Genomic DNA, 12,336 nt, shown 5'->3' with positions numbered 1-12,336 from the left:
TCCAAAAAGGTTACATAGTTGACATTTTAGTCCACTAGGTTAACTTCATCCATTTTTTCTGTTAACGAGAATGCAATTCGACCATAATTACTCTTCTAGCTAACAGAATTACAAATAAAATGTCCGAATTACCCTTATCGTTAACAGAAAAAATGGATGAAGTTAACACAGTGGACTAAAGTGGCAACAGTGAAACTTTTTTGAACCCATATATGAAAAATGAAACCTTTAGACTAAACTGTCAAAATAACTTAAACCACATGGACTAAAATGACATTTAACTTTTTCTTTTTTAAATTCTATTCCCTTTTGATTTTTTTGTTAACCTTCTTTCCCAAAATGTAAAAAGGAATAATAATGAAATTTATGTTCGATTTTTTTGGAGACTAAGACCATGCGTAGTGGTAAGGGTTAATAATGTCCCTCCTCCCCCTTTGGACGTTTCACCATGTGGCAGTACAGTCAGTAAGGGGCATTATTGGACGTTTTTCTAAAATGAGTGTAGTGGGGATGTGGGCATTATGTTAAAAGGGTGTAAAGAATTAAATAAAATAAAAAAAACTAACAAAAAAAGCTATTGGACTAAAAAAGAAAGATTAAATGTTATTGGCCAACTCAAAATGTTCAAAGCGTGATTTGAATCACGCGAAAACAAAAAACAAGCCAAACACGCCCAGGGGTGGATCCCCGACGTGATTTGGCATTTTCGGGCACAAAAAACGCCCCAAATGAAGTCACTACGGGTGGTCTAATAATATGTTGCTTAAGGGGTGTCACATCACATGTCTCAAACTAAACACAACACTGTGGGTTTTATACGAGTTCTAATATATATGCTTTCATACTAAAGAACTTTGTAAAATGTAATAATAGTTAAGGTGAAAACACTTTAGGTCATCTATTATAAAACTTCTTTCACCCAATCACGTATGAAACCTCTATGAATTTCATCTCTCATCCACAATAAGAGTGTCCAAAACACATTAATGTATTTGAGGCCGGAAACCTCTATGATCTTTATCTCTCTTGTATCTATCTTTAGATGAAGAGCGTGAGATTTTCTAAGGTGTCACAACTTGTTTAACATTATATCCTCGTACAATTATTATTGTCTATTTGATCCATAAGGGTTTTTTAGGTTAACCGATGGGAAACTTCCCACGAGGTCATTCCTTCTGAAATTTCTCACTAAAGTATGCTTAATTGTATATTTATCCTCTCATCCATAACCTAAGCATAAAGAGTATGTAATGAATTTTACTACCAAATATTCCTCACAAAGATGTTAACCTGTGGAGGCACTCTGATGTGTATCAAAGTTTACTATAGTTAGTTGTCAAGTAACGGTGATTTGTTAGTTGGTTATTAGTCGGTTAGAAAGTCAATTAGTCAAAGATCTGTTGTATAAATAAGAGAACTTGTATTGTAAAGAGGACATTCAGAAATCAATAATAACTTTCTCTCTCTATCTTCTTCACTCAATCCTATTAACTAACTTTCGGAATCTTTTCCATAAGTTTCCTGAGCGTTAATGGTGTTCAACCATTGAAGATTCAATCTTGAACACGAACCCACATCACACTCATTCTTAAATATTGCTTAGTTGTAATAATTCTTCAATCATCTACTCAAACATTTTTATGATCTTATTCGCACGACAAACTATATGAGTTCTACTAAGATGTTAACATGTTAAAATTAATATCAATCGTAAATTCATTACTTCAAAATGGAAAAAAGATAACATTCTACACCAAAAAAAAAAAAAAAAAAAAAAAAAAACTTCATTTGTTTAACTTTATACCAGACGTAACAGTACCAAGATGTATGCAAAAGGCATCTCTTTGTGCAAGTCAAGGGTTCTAGTCCTATATTGGACGAAGACATACATGTCGTGTGAGCTAACCATTTTAGAACATTTATTTTATATTATTGTTTAAGTTAAAAACAAATAACTGTTATTTGACTTGATGAGTATCAATAAATAACATCACATGATATACCTAAAAAATTTCTATACGAAAGTACTATTCATAACACTACGTATCGAAAAGTTGGAGGGGGGGGGGGGGGGGCGGCAATCCTAAGCTGCGCCCCTGATTTCAACGATAATCTGTTTCATTACATTCATATTCCAGCACAAGAATTATTACAGGATATTCATTAGTAGAAGCACAAGAAATATTAAATGATATTAGTAGAAATATCAACTAGAGGTAAGGTACAAGTTTACACAAACGAGAATCGACTCGTTTACACCCCTAAGGTTAAAAACCGAGCAAGCTAACGTAGTAAAGTAATTGAATTATTTGCTATCCCTTAATCACCATAACATCCCTAATTACCATGAATACAAATACTATAACGATCGAGGAGAATCGAAATGAAAAAAGAAAATCTAATCACTTTCCTACCTACTTTAAAGTAACATTCTTCATATTCCTGTCAATCACAGCCGCAATCGCCACTCATGAAACTGGACAAATTCAGTCCAGATGACAAGAAATACACGCGGTTGCCACTTCACTTGGGTATCCACGATTTCTGGGAATCGGGTCCAGATATCGTTTTCTTCTCTCATTCATTTAAAGAATCTGCTTGAAATGATGAAACCGCAATCATGGGTTGACATTGCAATCAGTCAAGAAACGGTTTTCTTTATTTAGATACCTTCTCCAGTGAGTTTTGTAACTTGGAATACCGAGATCAAGCCAGGGTTTCATGTTGCCATTGAAGTGTAATACAGCAGCTTTGTTAATTGCGGCGTTGGGAATACTGTAATTATGACCCAGCCCGGATAATACCCATGTGTCATCAAGAGCAAAAAGTAAGCCTTGAAAAGTCAACATGGTTGCTCCTAGCGTTGTTTCGGTCAACCGCTGTTCACAAAGAAAAGGTTATGATCAAAATGTGTCCTTGGTACATGATATTAGCTGAGGTGGCTTTTTGCCCATTTGATTATAATGCATTGATTTGGGTCGTATTTTATTTCTAGTGGGTCAAAATGAATTATAACAAAATAGTTAAAAAAGAAACACATGAAATGGGTTGAATGGGATGGAACTTGTATGTCACCCAGAGCGTGTTATTATGTATAAAACCTCGGAAATCATTTTATTTTAAATACGGTTATTTCATTAAAAACATAGGGTGATGTTTGTTATCATATTTGACACACTAATTATTTGTAAAAAAAATAATAATATTAAAAAGTATCCATTCTGACCCCATACTACGTTTGAACCTGGTACCAAACATCAACCCGCCCACCAAATTTCCAATGAAAAAAAGATATTAGGTTGTGATACGGTCAGGTTGGTTGATAGGTCAAAACTGATGCTATATTTCGGTTGAAACGGGTCACATTCATTCACAACAATATTTGTCCAAAGAAAATTATACTAACTATCATGTCAAATATGAATAAAAAATATAGCTTTTTTCAATCATCATAATGAAATAGAAAAAAAATATTTAAAAACATTTAGGTATAAAATCTATACTTAGGGTGAGTTTCAACCTGCTTGACCATCTCATTTGACCCGTTTCCTTTTTTATTATTTTTTTGGAATTTGTCCTATTAACAGACATAATCCAATCTGATTGGCCAATCGACCCACTTAGTAAACTAGTCACAATTTCCACCTGTTGTTAACTACAAACAATCTTACCAAGAAGAAGCCCAACTGCGCAAGAGTAAATAAAGAAAAACAAATCAAAAAATTACTCACCCGTTGCACCAAACCTTGATACGTTCTAGTAACATCTTTTTCTCTCCATCGAACCAAATCAATAACATTCATCCCGGACATCCAAGTGCAAGAATTAGCATCATATTTTTCCTTCCCCAAGTAATCCTTAATTGCACCCAATTTCACCATGCAAAACTGCACTGCCCCGATGACTTTTTCATTCATGTCAACATTCCATAACGATGAAAGATCACGCTGGACAACAATATCGTCATCAAGAAGAATGATTTTTTTCAAAGATGGGAATATTCTTGGTAAGGAATAATGCAAATGAGAAAACACAGAGATGTATTCGGTTCTGGTTTTTGTTGTGGAAAGGAAAGAGACGCGTAACTCTTGGGGCATTGACAAATGAGAGGACGGTTGACCTTCTAGAAGGTCAAGATCTTCAATGTTTAAAACTTGAACTGTTGCGTCTTTGTAAGAGTTTGTGAAGAACCACATTTTCATGGAGAAGAAGCTTTGCTTATCTGTTAATACATGAAACACCTGCTTCCTACTGACCTGAAAATAATAGCGATGAGTTCATGATATAGAGAGAGATGATTAATAGAGATGGCTTTTCAATCCATTTACTTATAATTTTATAAACGGGTCGATTCAGGTAGTGTATTATCTCATATGGGTCAAATGGAATTTGATAAGCTAAAAAAGAAACATGTCAAAATGGGTCGGAAGTCAACCAAAGTATATTTTTAACGCATTAAATATTTTACTAATAAGTTAGATTGTTATTGAAAGAGCATAATCTTTTACATATTCTATACCATTTACTTAAAGACTGTCTTTATTCGGGTAATGTTTTTAGTTCTAACGGGTCAAAAAAAAACACATAAAAAACACCCACAGTATATTTTTGTATTCAAGTAATGTTTTTACATCAATCACTCGTATCCTTGTTCCGATCAAAAGCCCAAAAACATCAGTTTGTAATTCGGAAAAACACTTAACTCCGTTAAGCTTATTTTAACGGCAGACTATTTTACAAAAAAAATGGACGAGGTTGGATTATTATTGGCTAATAACTGACTTGGGATTATTATCGGCCAATTTCAGAAAGATGAGATTATTATTTTCCAATTTGCCTATTTTTTAATGCATAAAACCTCATGAAGAGTTTTTATGTAAAATAGCAGATATATTTAAGCCACTAGATAGGCCACACAAATATGCATTCAAATTTTGTTTAATACCATGCCTAGCTAAAAATACGCTTCATGTAGAAAATACACAAAAAAAAAAACTTGAAATAACAAAATACCATATAAATGAAAAATGCGCAAATGATACAAGGGCATTTTTGTCTTTTCAAATATTCTAAGAGCATTTTCGCCATTAAGCATGTTTTTCAACTTAGTTTGGTTTAAACAAAACCGCATACATGCTTAAGGGAACTATCAAGCAGGTTCTATATACCAAACAGCCAATGTTTCCACCTCTAATAAATAGATAAAAAAATAGATACGAGAACATACCTTTGCATGCATAACAGTCGAATTGATAACCACAGATGATGCAAGCACGTTGTTGGAAAAGATAACATAGTGATGCAGGTCCGGATTCAACAAACTCTCTGACAGATCAGCCTCATCGGGTGAAGTTTTAAAATACTCAACTGTTAGTCTCATTGACAAACAATGTAGACTTTTTGGTGTTGTTTGGACTGCAAGTTGGTAAAGAAAAGCACTTTGTTTCATGTGAAACTTGGCTTCATCTTCTGTTAAATCAACTAATTGTCTTAATTTTTTGTCAACATTGTTACAGTCAGTAACTGCTGATTTTGCTTTGGTAATTGTGGCTTCCATTTTTTGAATCTTCTTCTCAATCCTGATCATAATCTTTATTTTAAGTGTCTATGAAAATTGGAAATATGGAAATACAATAAAATTGCGTAGGAACCAAAAGGAAAAGTAAATGAAATTACGAAGAATAAACGACACTATAGAAATGAAGTTTACACTTTTTACCAATAAAATTGTGTAGGAACCAAAAGGGTAAGGGGCTGTTTGTCAACATCTGAATGGTTAAGTGCTAAACCAGTAAGATGTCTGAACCATTAAGCGCGGAACCAGTAAGAGGTCTGAACCATTAAGAGCCTGCATAATGCTTAATCGTTCAGAGGCAAATGTCTGACCAATTCAGATTAGAGGTCTTAACCATTCAGACTCTGTATAAATCTTAACCATTCAGAGGCAAATGTCTGAACCATTTAGACATCTGCTCGTGAAACAAACAGTCTGAACCATTAAGTGCTGAACCAGTAAGAGGTCTGAACCATTAAGAGTCTCATTAAGAGGTAAACAAACAGCCCCTAAGTAAAGTGAAATTACAAAGAATAAACGGCACAATACAGAAATGAAGATACACTTTCTACCAATTTAGCAACCAACTTTAAGTTAGATGCAGATAGAACCAAGCTGATTTTTTTACAGATAGCAATGGATGACCTGTTCAACTAGTGGCAGGTCATTTTTCAGATTTTTCAAAATTTGTTGACGTGTCGGTTAATTCGTCATTTTGGTGTATTCCTTAATGCAACATGGAATCTAATATAACAACTAATATGTCATAATTACTTGTAATATAAACTCTAATAATTGCTTGTAATATAAACTATAATAATTTTTTTTAAACTGTAAATAATTTTACTTTTTGATTTTTTTCACATAGAACTTTTTGCATAAGTGGCGAGTGGCATGGCATCAACCAATGCACATCAACAATTTTCAAGTAAAATCAGTTAAAATAAAGTTGGTTGCTAAAATTAATAAATCTTGAGTTAGTTTCTATGTTGTGCCTAAACTAAAGTTGATTGCTAAAATCACGAAAAGAATTAATAAAGTTCGTTTCTACATCATAGACATCATACAGTTTGCCCTAAACTGCTAAACTTAAAAAGGGAAAACATTAAATATATTTTTAAGAACTTACTGGGGTGGAAGATCTGGATCTGAAGAGCTTACACTGAGAATACGTTCAAACTCTTGAATATTTTGCTTTATTTCTTGGGTAAATTGGTCAAGTTTTGGAAGCTTTGCAATACTGGGGTAATAAGCTCGAGCCACGTAAAGCTGGTCCTTCATTCTTTTAACAATAAAATCGGTCATTTTTTCCCTATGTTGTTGACGCCATAAGCAATAGCTCCCGAATTTTAGTTCACACGTTTTTTCACTCTGACCGGTGACTTGACTTGTTTTAGTTCCTTCAGCTGACGAACTAACTCCAACATCCTATATGATAGAATCAATTAAAACGTACACATTCAGTATATATTCAAGGGCAAATTGCATGAGATAGAAACAGAGTCTGCTTTTTCCTGATTTTAGCAACCAACTTTTTATTGAGGCAACTAATATAAACCAAGTGATAAATTGCTGACATGGCACTGGTTAATGACATGCAAGTCGCCACATGAGATGACGTGCATGCAAGAAACGATTGTGGGAAAAAACATCTTTTATTTTGTAGAATCATATTCAAAAGTAATTATCAAATGATAAATAAGATGCAATATCGGTAGGTTTTTAAAAATCAGCAAATACATACCAGCTACCGGCTGAACATGTCATTTGCTACTATAGGTAATAAAATGTGAGTTGAGCCAAATCTAAAGTTGGTCGATAAAATAGATAACATGTGTAAGTTTGTTTACTTTTAGTTCAGCATGCCCCAAATTCAAATAGTACTATGACAATTCAACCCTTAAAATCATAAAAAAGATGCATACATGTTTTTTTGGAGGTGGGTTAAATACTTGTGTAGGCACAGCAAAACCTGCAGTTATTTCAAAGAAGCATAAATGGTTTTTGGCTTTTTGTCTATGATGGTTAAAAGCATAAAATGAACACATTCCAAGAATGATGATCTACCAGTGGTTTTGTTCTCAGTTTTCTTGACAACGTTCCTTCTAAAATCCTGATAAAAACAACATACATGACAATGAGGTAATTAGCTAAATCATTTCCATGTTCCTTTTTTCCTTAACAAAAGTATAATGTTTCTGCCTAATTTAAAAGCATTTTTAAGCATACATATCAATCACAAGAACATTAAAAGGCCTTAAGTCAAAGTTTGATTATAAAAGAGAGTCAGGCATCTTAGGGTTAATATAAATGCATTACCATTTAGTTTAGAAACCAGTCCTCAAAAGAAGCATGAGTGTACATCAGCATCAAACAATTATCATAAGAAAGTATTTAAAAAGTTATGCAACAAGTTAATAACGTGGCAAACATACATATACTGGAAAGTTGAGAAACTTGAGATTGTTCATATTGAGGAGAGAGTGAAGTCACTTTTTCATGCGCATCTTAATGGATATATGAAGAATTAAGGATCTTTTAATTACAGTAACCGTTTCCATATATACTTCCTTTGACATCTTCTGTAATGTAAGTGGGTCTCGCTAGCCCAAACTTGGTTTAAAAAAGCGGGAAGCGCACAAAAGCGATGAGGCCTAAAACCGATTTTTAGAAAGCGAAGCGCAAAAGCGGTGAGCTTTTTGTACGCGAAGCGCAAAGTGATTATATAATTTATTTTATATATCCCATAAGTGTTTAGCATCAAATACCTATGATTTAGCTATAATTAAGCTTTATATATGTTTTAAAATGAAAAAAACATAAATGTACAGCATAAAAAGCCTGGTGTACAACACTCAGAAGCATAGAAACAGCCCATGTACAAAAAGCGCGCGCCTCAGCTGCGCCTTATGTCGATTTTCCCCCTAAAAAGCGCGCCTCAGCTGCACTTCTTGTACACCCTGCGCCTTATGTCACACAAGGCGATCTACTTTGCGCCTAGGTGTGCTTCGCGCTTAATCGCGCTTAAGGCGCGCTTTTTTAAACCAAGAGCCCAAATAGATTATAAAGGTCAATAAACCACCAAGAACTGGTTTAATTGAGCACCTCTTTTCTCCTATATGCCTGACTAGCAATAAACCAAGATATATATGTATGTGTGTGTGTCTGGTAATTGTACATTTTAACTTTGAAATTATACAAATATGGCTATCAGTGAACGTAGGTTCAGTGATATGATTGAGTTGTCAGCACTTAACATCGCAAATTATAACTAAGCAAAAGTTAAAAGTAGAATGGCAACTTGTTCATGATAAAAACAAAGAAGATTTTATTTCAATTATCAAATATGTCAAAAGCAATGAACTAGCAGCAGATTATCGCATAAAATCATTCAGGTAATGATTAATGAAGCACCGCAACATCAGAATAGTACTATAGTAGCCCTTTTATATGCATGATCGAAGTGTATAATGATAGCTTAGGGACGTAATTTGATTGGTCAATTTTCAACAGATTAACACTAATAGTACAAAAGTTGAGTATTAACCATCAAAGCAGTATGCAATGAACCTTTGGAAGAGTTGGTCCAGGATTTCTCAAAAGTCCATCTACACGTGTTGGCAGCCCTCCCTGCAAATAAATAATGTCAGTGTACAGAGAATCACATATTCAACCGATATCATAATAATCATATAACCATTACAGGGATAGACACTTCGTTTAATCATAGTTTTGTTATCTTTCTTAATGGAAGTGAATAAACAACAAGCATAAGATAATCAAAGTAAACTTTCTAAAACTTAAACAAATGCGAGGAAAGGATTAGGTCTTACTTTAATTAACGGTGGCGTAAAAGCGGCAACCTTATCATTTTTCCTTTGCTCAGTAGCACGCCCTGTAAAAATCATATCCAAATAATACGTATTATGTTTGATTCACTGACCAATAGTGTGATCACATTGGAATAACACAGATCCGGATTCTGAAACATCAATTCATACTAGAATGAAATTAAAATCTCACTAAACCTATAGAATCCTCTAAATCTCAAGCCACAAAGATAAAAACGCAAAATTATAAGGATAATAGTTTAGATCAAATAGTGCAATTCACTGACCAATATACATTTACAAATTACAAGTAAGATCAAAAGATCTGGATTCTAAAACATCATTTCATACTAGAATCGAATCGAATTACAATCTCACTAGACCTATATACTCCTCTAAATCTCAAAACACGAAGATAAAACTGAGATAATCAACGCAAGAAAAAAAATAAGGATAACAGTTTAGATCAAAAATAGTGCAACTCACTAACCAATACACATTTACAAGTAAGATCAAAAGATCTGGATTATAAAACATCATTTCATACTAGAAACGTATTAAAATCTCACTAAACCTATATACTCTAAATCTCAAAACATGATGATGAAACTGAGATCGAATAGTGTGATTCACTGACCAATATACATTAACAAGTAAGATAAAATCGTTTGTTCATATCAAAGTAACACAGATCTGGATTCTAAAACATCATTTCATACTAGAATCAGTATAACATCTCACTAAACCTACATAATCTTCTAAATCTCAAACCACAAAGCCAAATCGTAAAAATCAACGCGAAAAAAAAGAGAGTAACAATAACAGTTCAGATCTGAATGTATAATCATATTCTATAACAAAACGCAAATCGAAAACGAGTATGCATCACATCGAAAAGTACAACCAGTGGCGATTATTGATCACTACACTCACTCGATCCAAATCGATTACAGATAAGAACAGACGAACAACAATCGAATAAACATCAACGAACATTACAAATTCGGTAACAGAAACAGGACGAATCAGATCTGGATTCTAAAACATCATTTCATACTAGAATCAATATAACATCTCACTAAACCTACATAATCCTCTAAATCTCAAACCACACTAAACCTACATAATCTTCTAAATCTCAAACCACAAAGACAAATCGTAAAAATCAACGCAAAAAAAAGGAGTAACAATAACAGTTCAGATCTGAATGTATAATAATATTCTATAACAAAACGCAAATCGAAAACGAGTATACATCACATTGAAAAGTACAACCAACGGCGATTATTGATCACTACACTCACTCGATCCAAATCGATTACAGATACGAACAGACGAACAACAATCGAATAAACATCAACGAACATTACAAATTCGGTAACAGAAACAGGACGAATCAGATCTGGATTCTAAAACATCATTTCATACTAGAATCAATATAACATCTCACTAAACCTACATAATCCTCTAAATCTCAAACCACACTAAACCTACATAATCTTCTAAATCTCAAACCACAAAGCCAAATCGTAAAAATCAACGAGAAAAAAAAGAGAGTAACAATAACAGTTCAGATCTGAATGTATAATCATATTCTATAACAAAACGCAAATCGAAAACGAGTATGCATCACATCGAAAAGTACAACCAGTGACGATTATTGATCACTACACTCACTCGATCCAAATCGATTACAGATACGAACAGACGAACAACCATCAAATAAACATCAACGAACATTACAAATTCGGTAACAGAAACAGGACGAATCAGATCTGGATTCTAAAACATCATTTCATACTAGAATCAATATAACATCTCACTAAACCTACATAATCCTCTAAATCTCAAACCACACTAAACCTACATAATCTTCTAAATCTCAAACCACAAAGACAAATCATAAAAATCAACGCAAAAAAAAGAGAGAGTAACAATAACAGTTCAGATCTGAATGTATAATCATATTCTATAACAAAATGCAAATCGAAAACGAGTATACATCACATCGAAAAGTACAACCAGTGGCGATTATTGATCACTACACTCACTCGATCCAAATCGATTACAGATACGAACAGACGAACATTACAAATTCGGTAACGGAAACAGGACGAATCAGATATGGTTAAAACAGTGACAAAATTAGGGCAAAATGGATGAATGAAACGTACCTGTGTGAGTAACGGAGTGAAATCCGTTGTGGAGACCGAGTAAGAACGCAAGAGGAACGAACATTGAGAGTAATACGAGGCCTAACACTGCGATTACGAGCCAACTCCATCGTTTCTTCCCTGGCATGGTGGTGTGTTATGAAATGGAACCAGTGTTCATATTCTATCATTTATCACTTCACTTTATTTATTTATTGTGGTTCTATGTAATTAATGAGAGTGTATGGAAGAAGTTGTGAAATTTGGGCTTCAACTTTCCGTAAGTGGGTATGCAGAGTCTCAACCTCAAGGGATGGGTCGTCACGTAGGCTTGATTTGAAGGGGATGGACCTATAGGGTAGGGGTGAATCTCTTTATATATATACAATTTGATTATAATTCAATTCGTGACGATTATAAGTAGAAAGTTTATATCAATGTTTTAAATACCGGTATGAACCGGCCGGTTATACCGGTTAAACCGGATATCGGACACGAGTCCAGTACGATAAAGGCCGGTAAAACCCGCATACGGTATGTCTTATGTACCGGCAGTAAATCCGGTTCTACCGGTTCAAACCATTGAACCGGTTTGCATTATCTTAAGATTTGATTTCTTAATTTTAATAAAATACGATATTAAGGTAATATTGATCGTCTATATTTCCGGTAATTAACTTACTGTCTTCTATTCCAATATTTTATCGTTGTTGAAACTGTTACTCACCTCGTAAATGCAATATTGTTTGTAACTAATAAAAAAATTCTTAAAATGCTTAATAGTTTACAATAAAAATAG

The 12,336-nt window shown here is 33.7% G+C and overlaps 1 protein-coding gene across 2 annotated transcripts; it reads right to left on the bottom strand.

The window, feature by feature from the left end:
• Nucleotides 1–2,167: 2,167 nt before the first annotated feature.
• LOC110909988 (probable galacturonosyltransferase 7) lies at nt 2,168–11,822 on the bottom strand. 2 transcript variants are annotated; one of them, XM_022154709.2, is made up of 9 exons: nt 11,559–11,822; nt 9,388–9,449; nt 9,125–9,184; nt 7,622–7,667; nt 7,480–7,526; nt 6,684–6,982; nt 5,228–5,579; nt 3,732–4,256; nt 2,168–2,879 (listed from the first exon to the last, which is right to left on the bottom strand). In XM_022154709.2, the coding sequence occupies exons 1-9, from the start codon at nt 11,683–11,685 to the stop codon at nt 2,619–2,621; spliced, it is 1,779 nt and encodes a 592-aa protein (XP_022010401.1). In that variant the 5' UTR covers nt 11,686–11,822; the 3' UTR covers nt 2,168–2,618. The 2 variants fall into 2 exon arrangements, with proteins under 2 accessions (XP_022010401.1, XP_022010402.1); XM_022154710.2 differs by having other exon boundaries at nt 9,102–9,184; nt 11,559–11,821.
• Between the last annotated feature and the right edge of the window lie 514 nt (nt 11,823–12,336).

The sequence above is a fragment of the Helianthus annuus genome, chromosome 15 (genome assembly GCF_002127325.2).
Source record: "Helianthus annuus cultivar XRQ/B chromosome 15, HanXRQr2.0-SUNRISE, whole genome shotgun sequence".
NCBI classification, from domain to species: domain Eukaryota; kingdom Viridiplantae; phylum Streptophyta; class Magnoliopsida; order Asterales; family Asteraceae; genus Helianthus; species Helianthus annuus.
This window is presented reverse-complemented; position numbering and strand designations above follow the sequence as displayed.

Bases quoted from the DNA above. Each gene is read 5' to 3' on its own strand.
- LOC110909988 (XM_022154709.2), bottom strand. From the start codon at position 11,685: ATGCCAGGGAAGAAACGATGGAGTTGGCTCGTAATCGCAGTGTTAGGC. The intron at 7,668-9,124 runs GTTCATTGCATA...TGTTTTTATCAG, and splicing joins CTGGACCAACTCTTCCAAAG to GATTTTAGAAGGAACGTTGT. The intron at 2,880-3,731 runs GTGAGTAATTTT...CTTTGTGAACAG, and splicing joins ATCAAGGTTTGGTGCAACGG to CGGTTGACCGAAACAACGCT.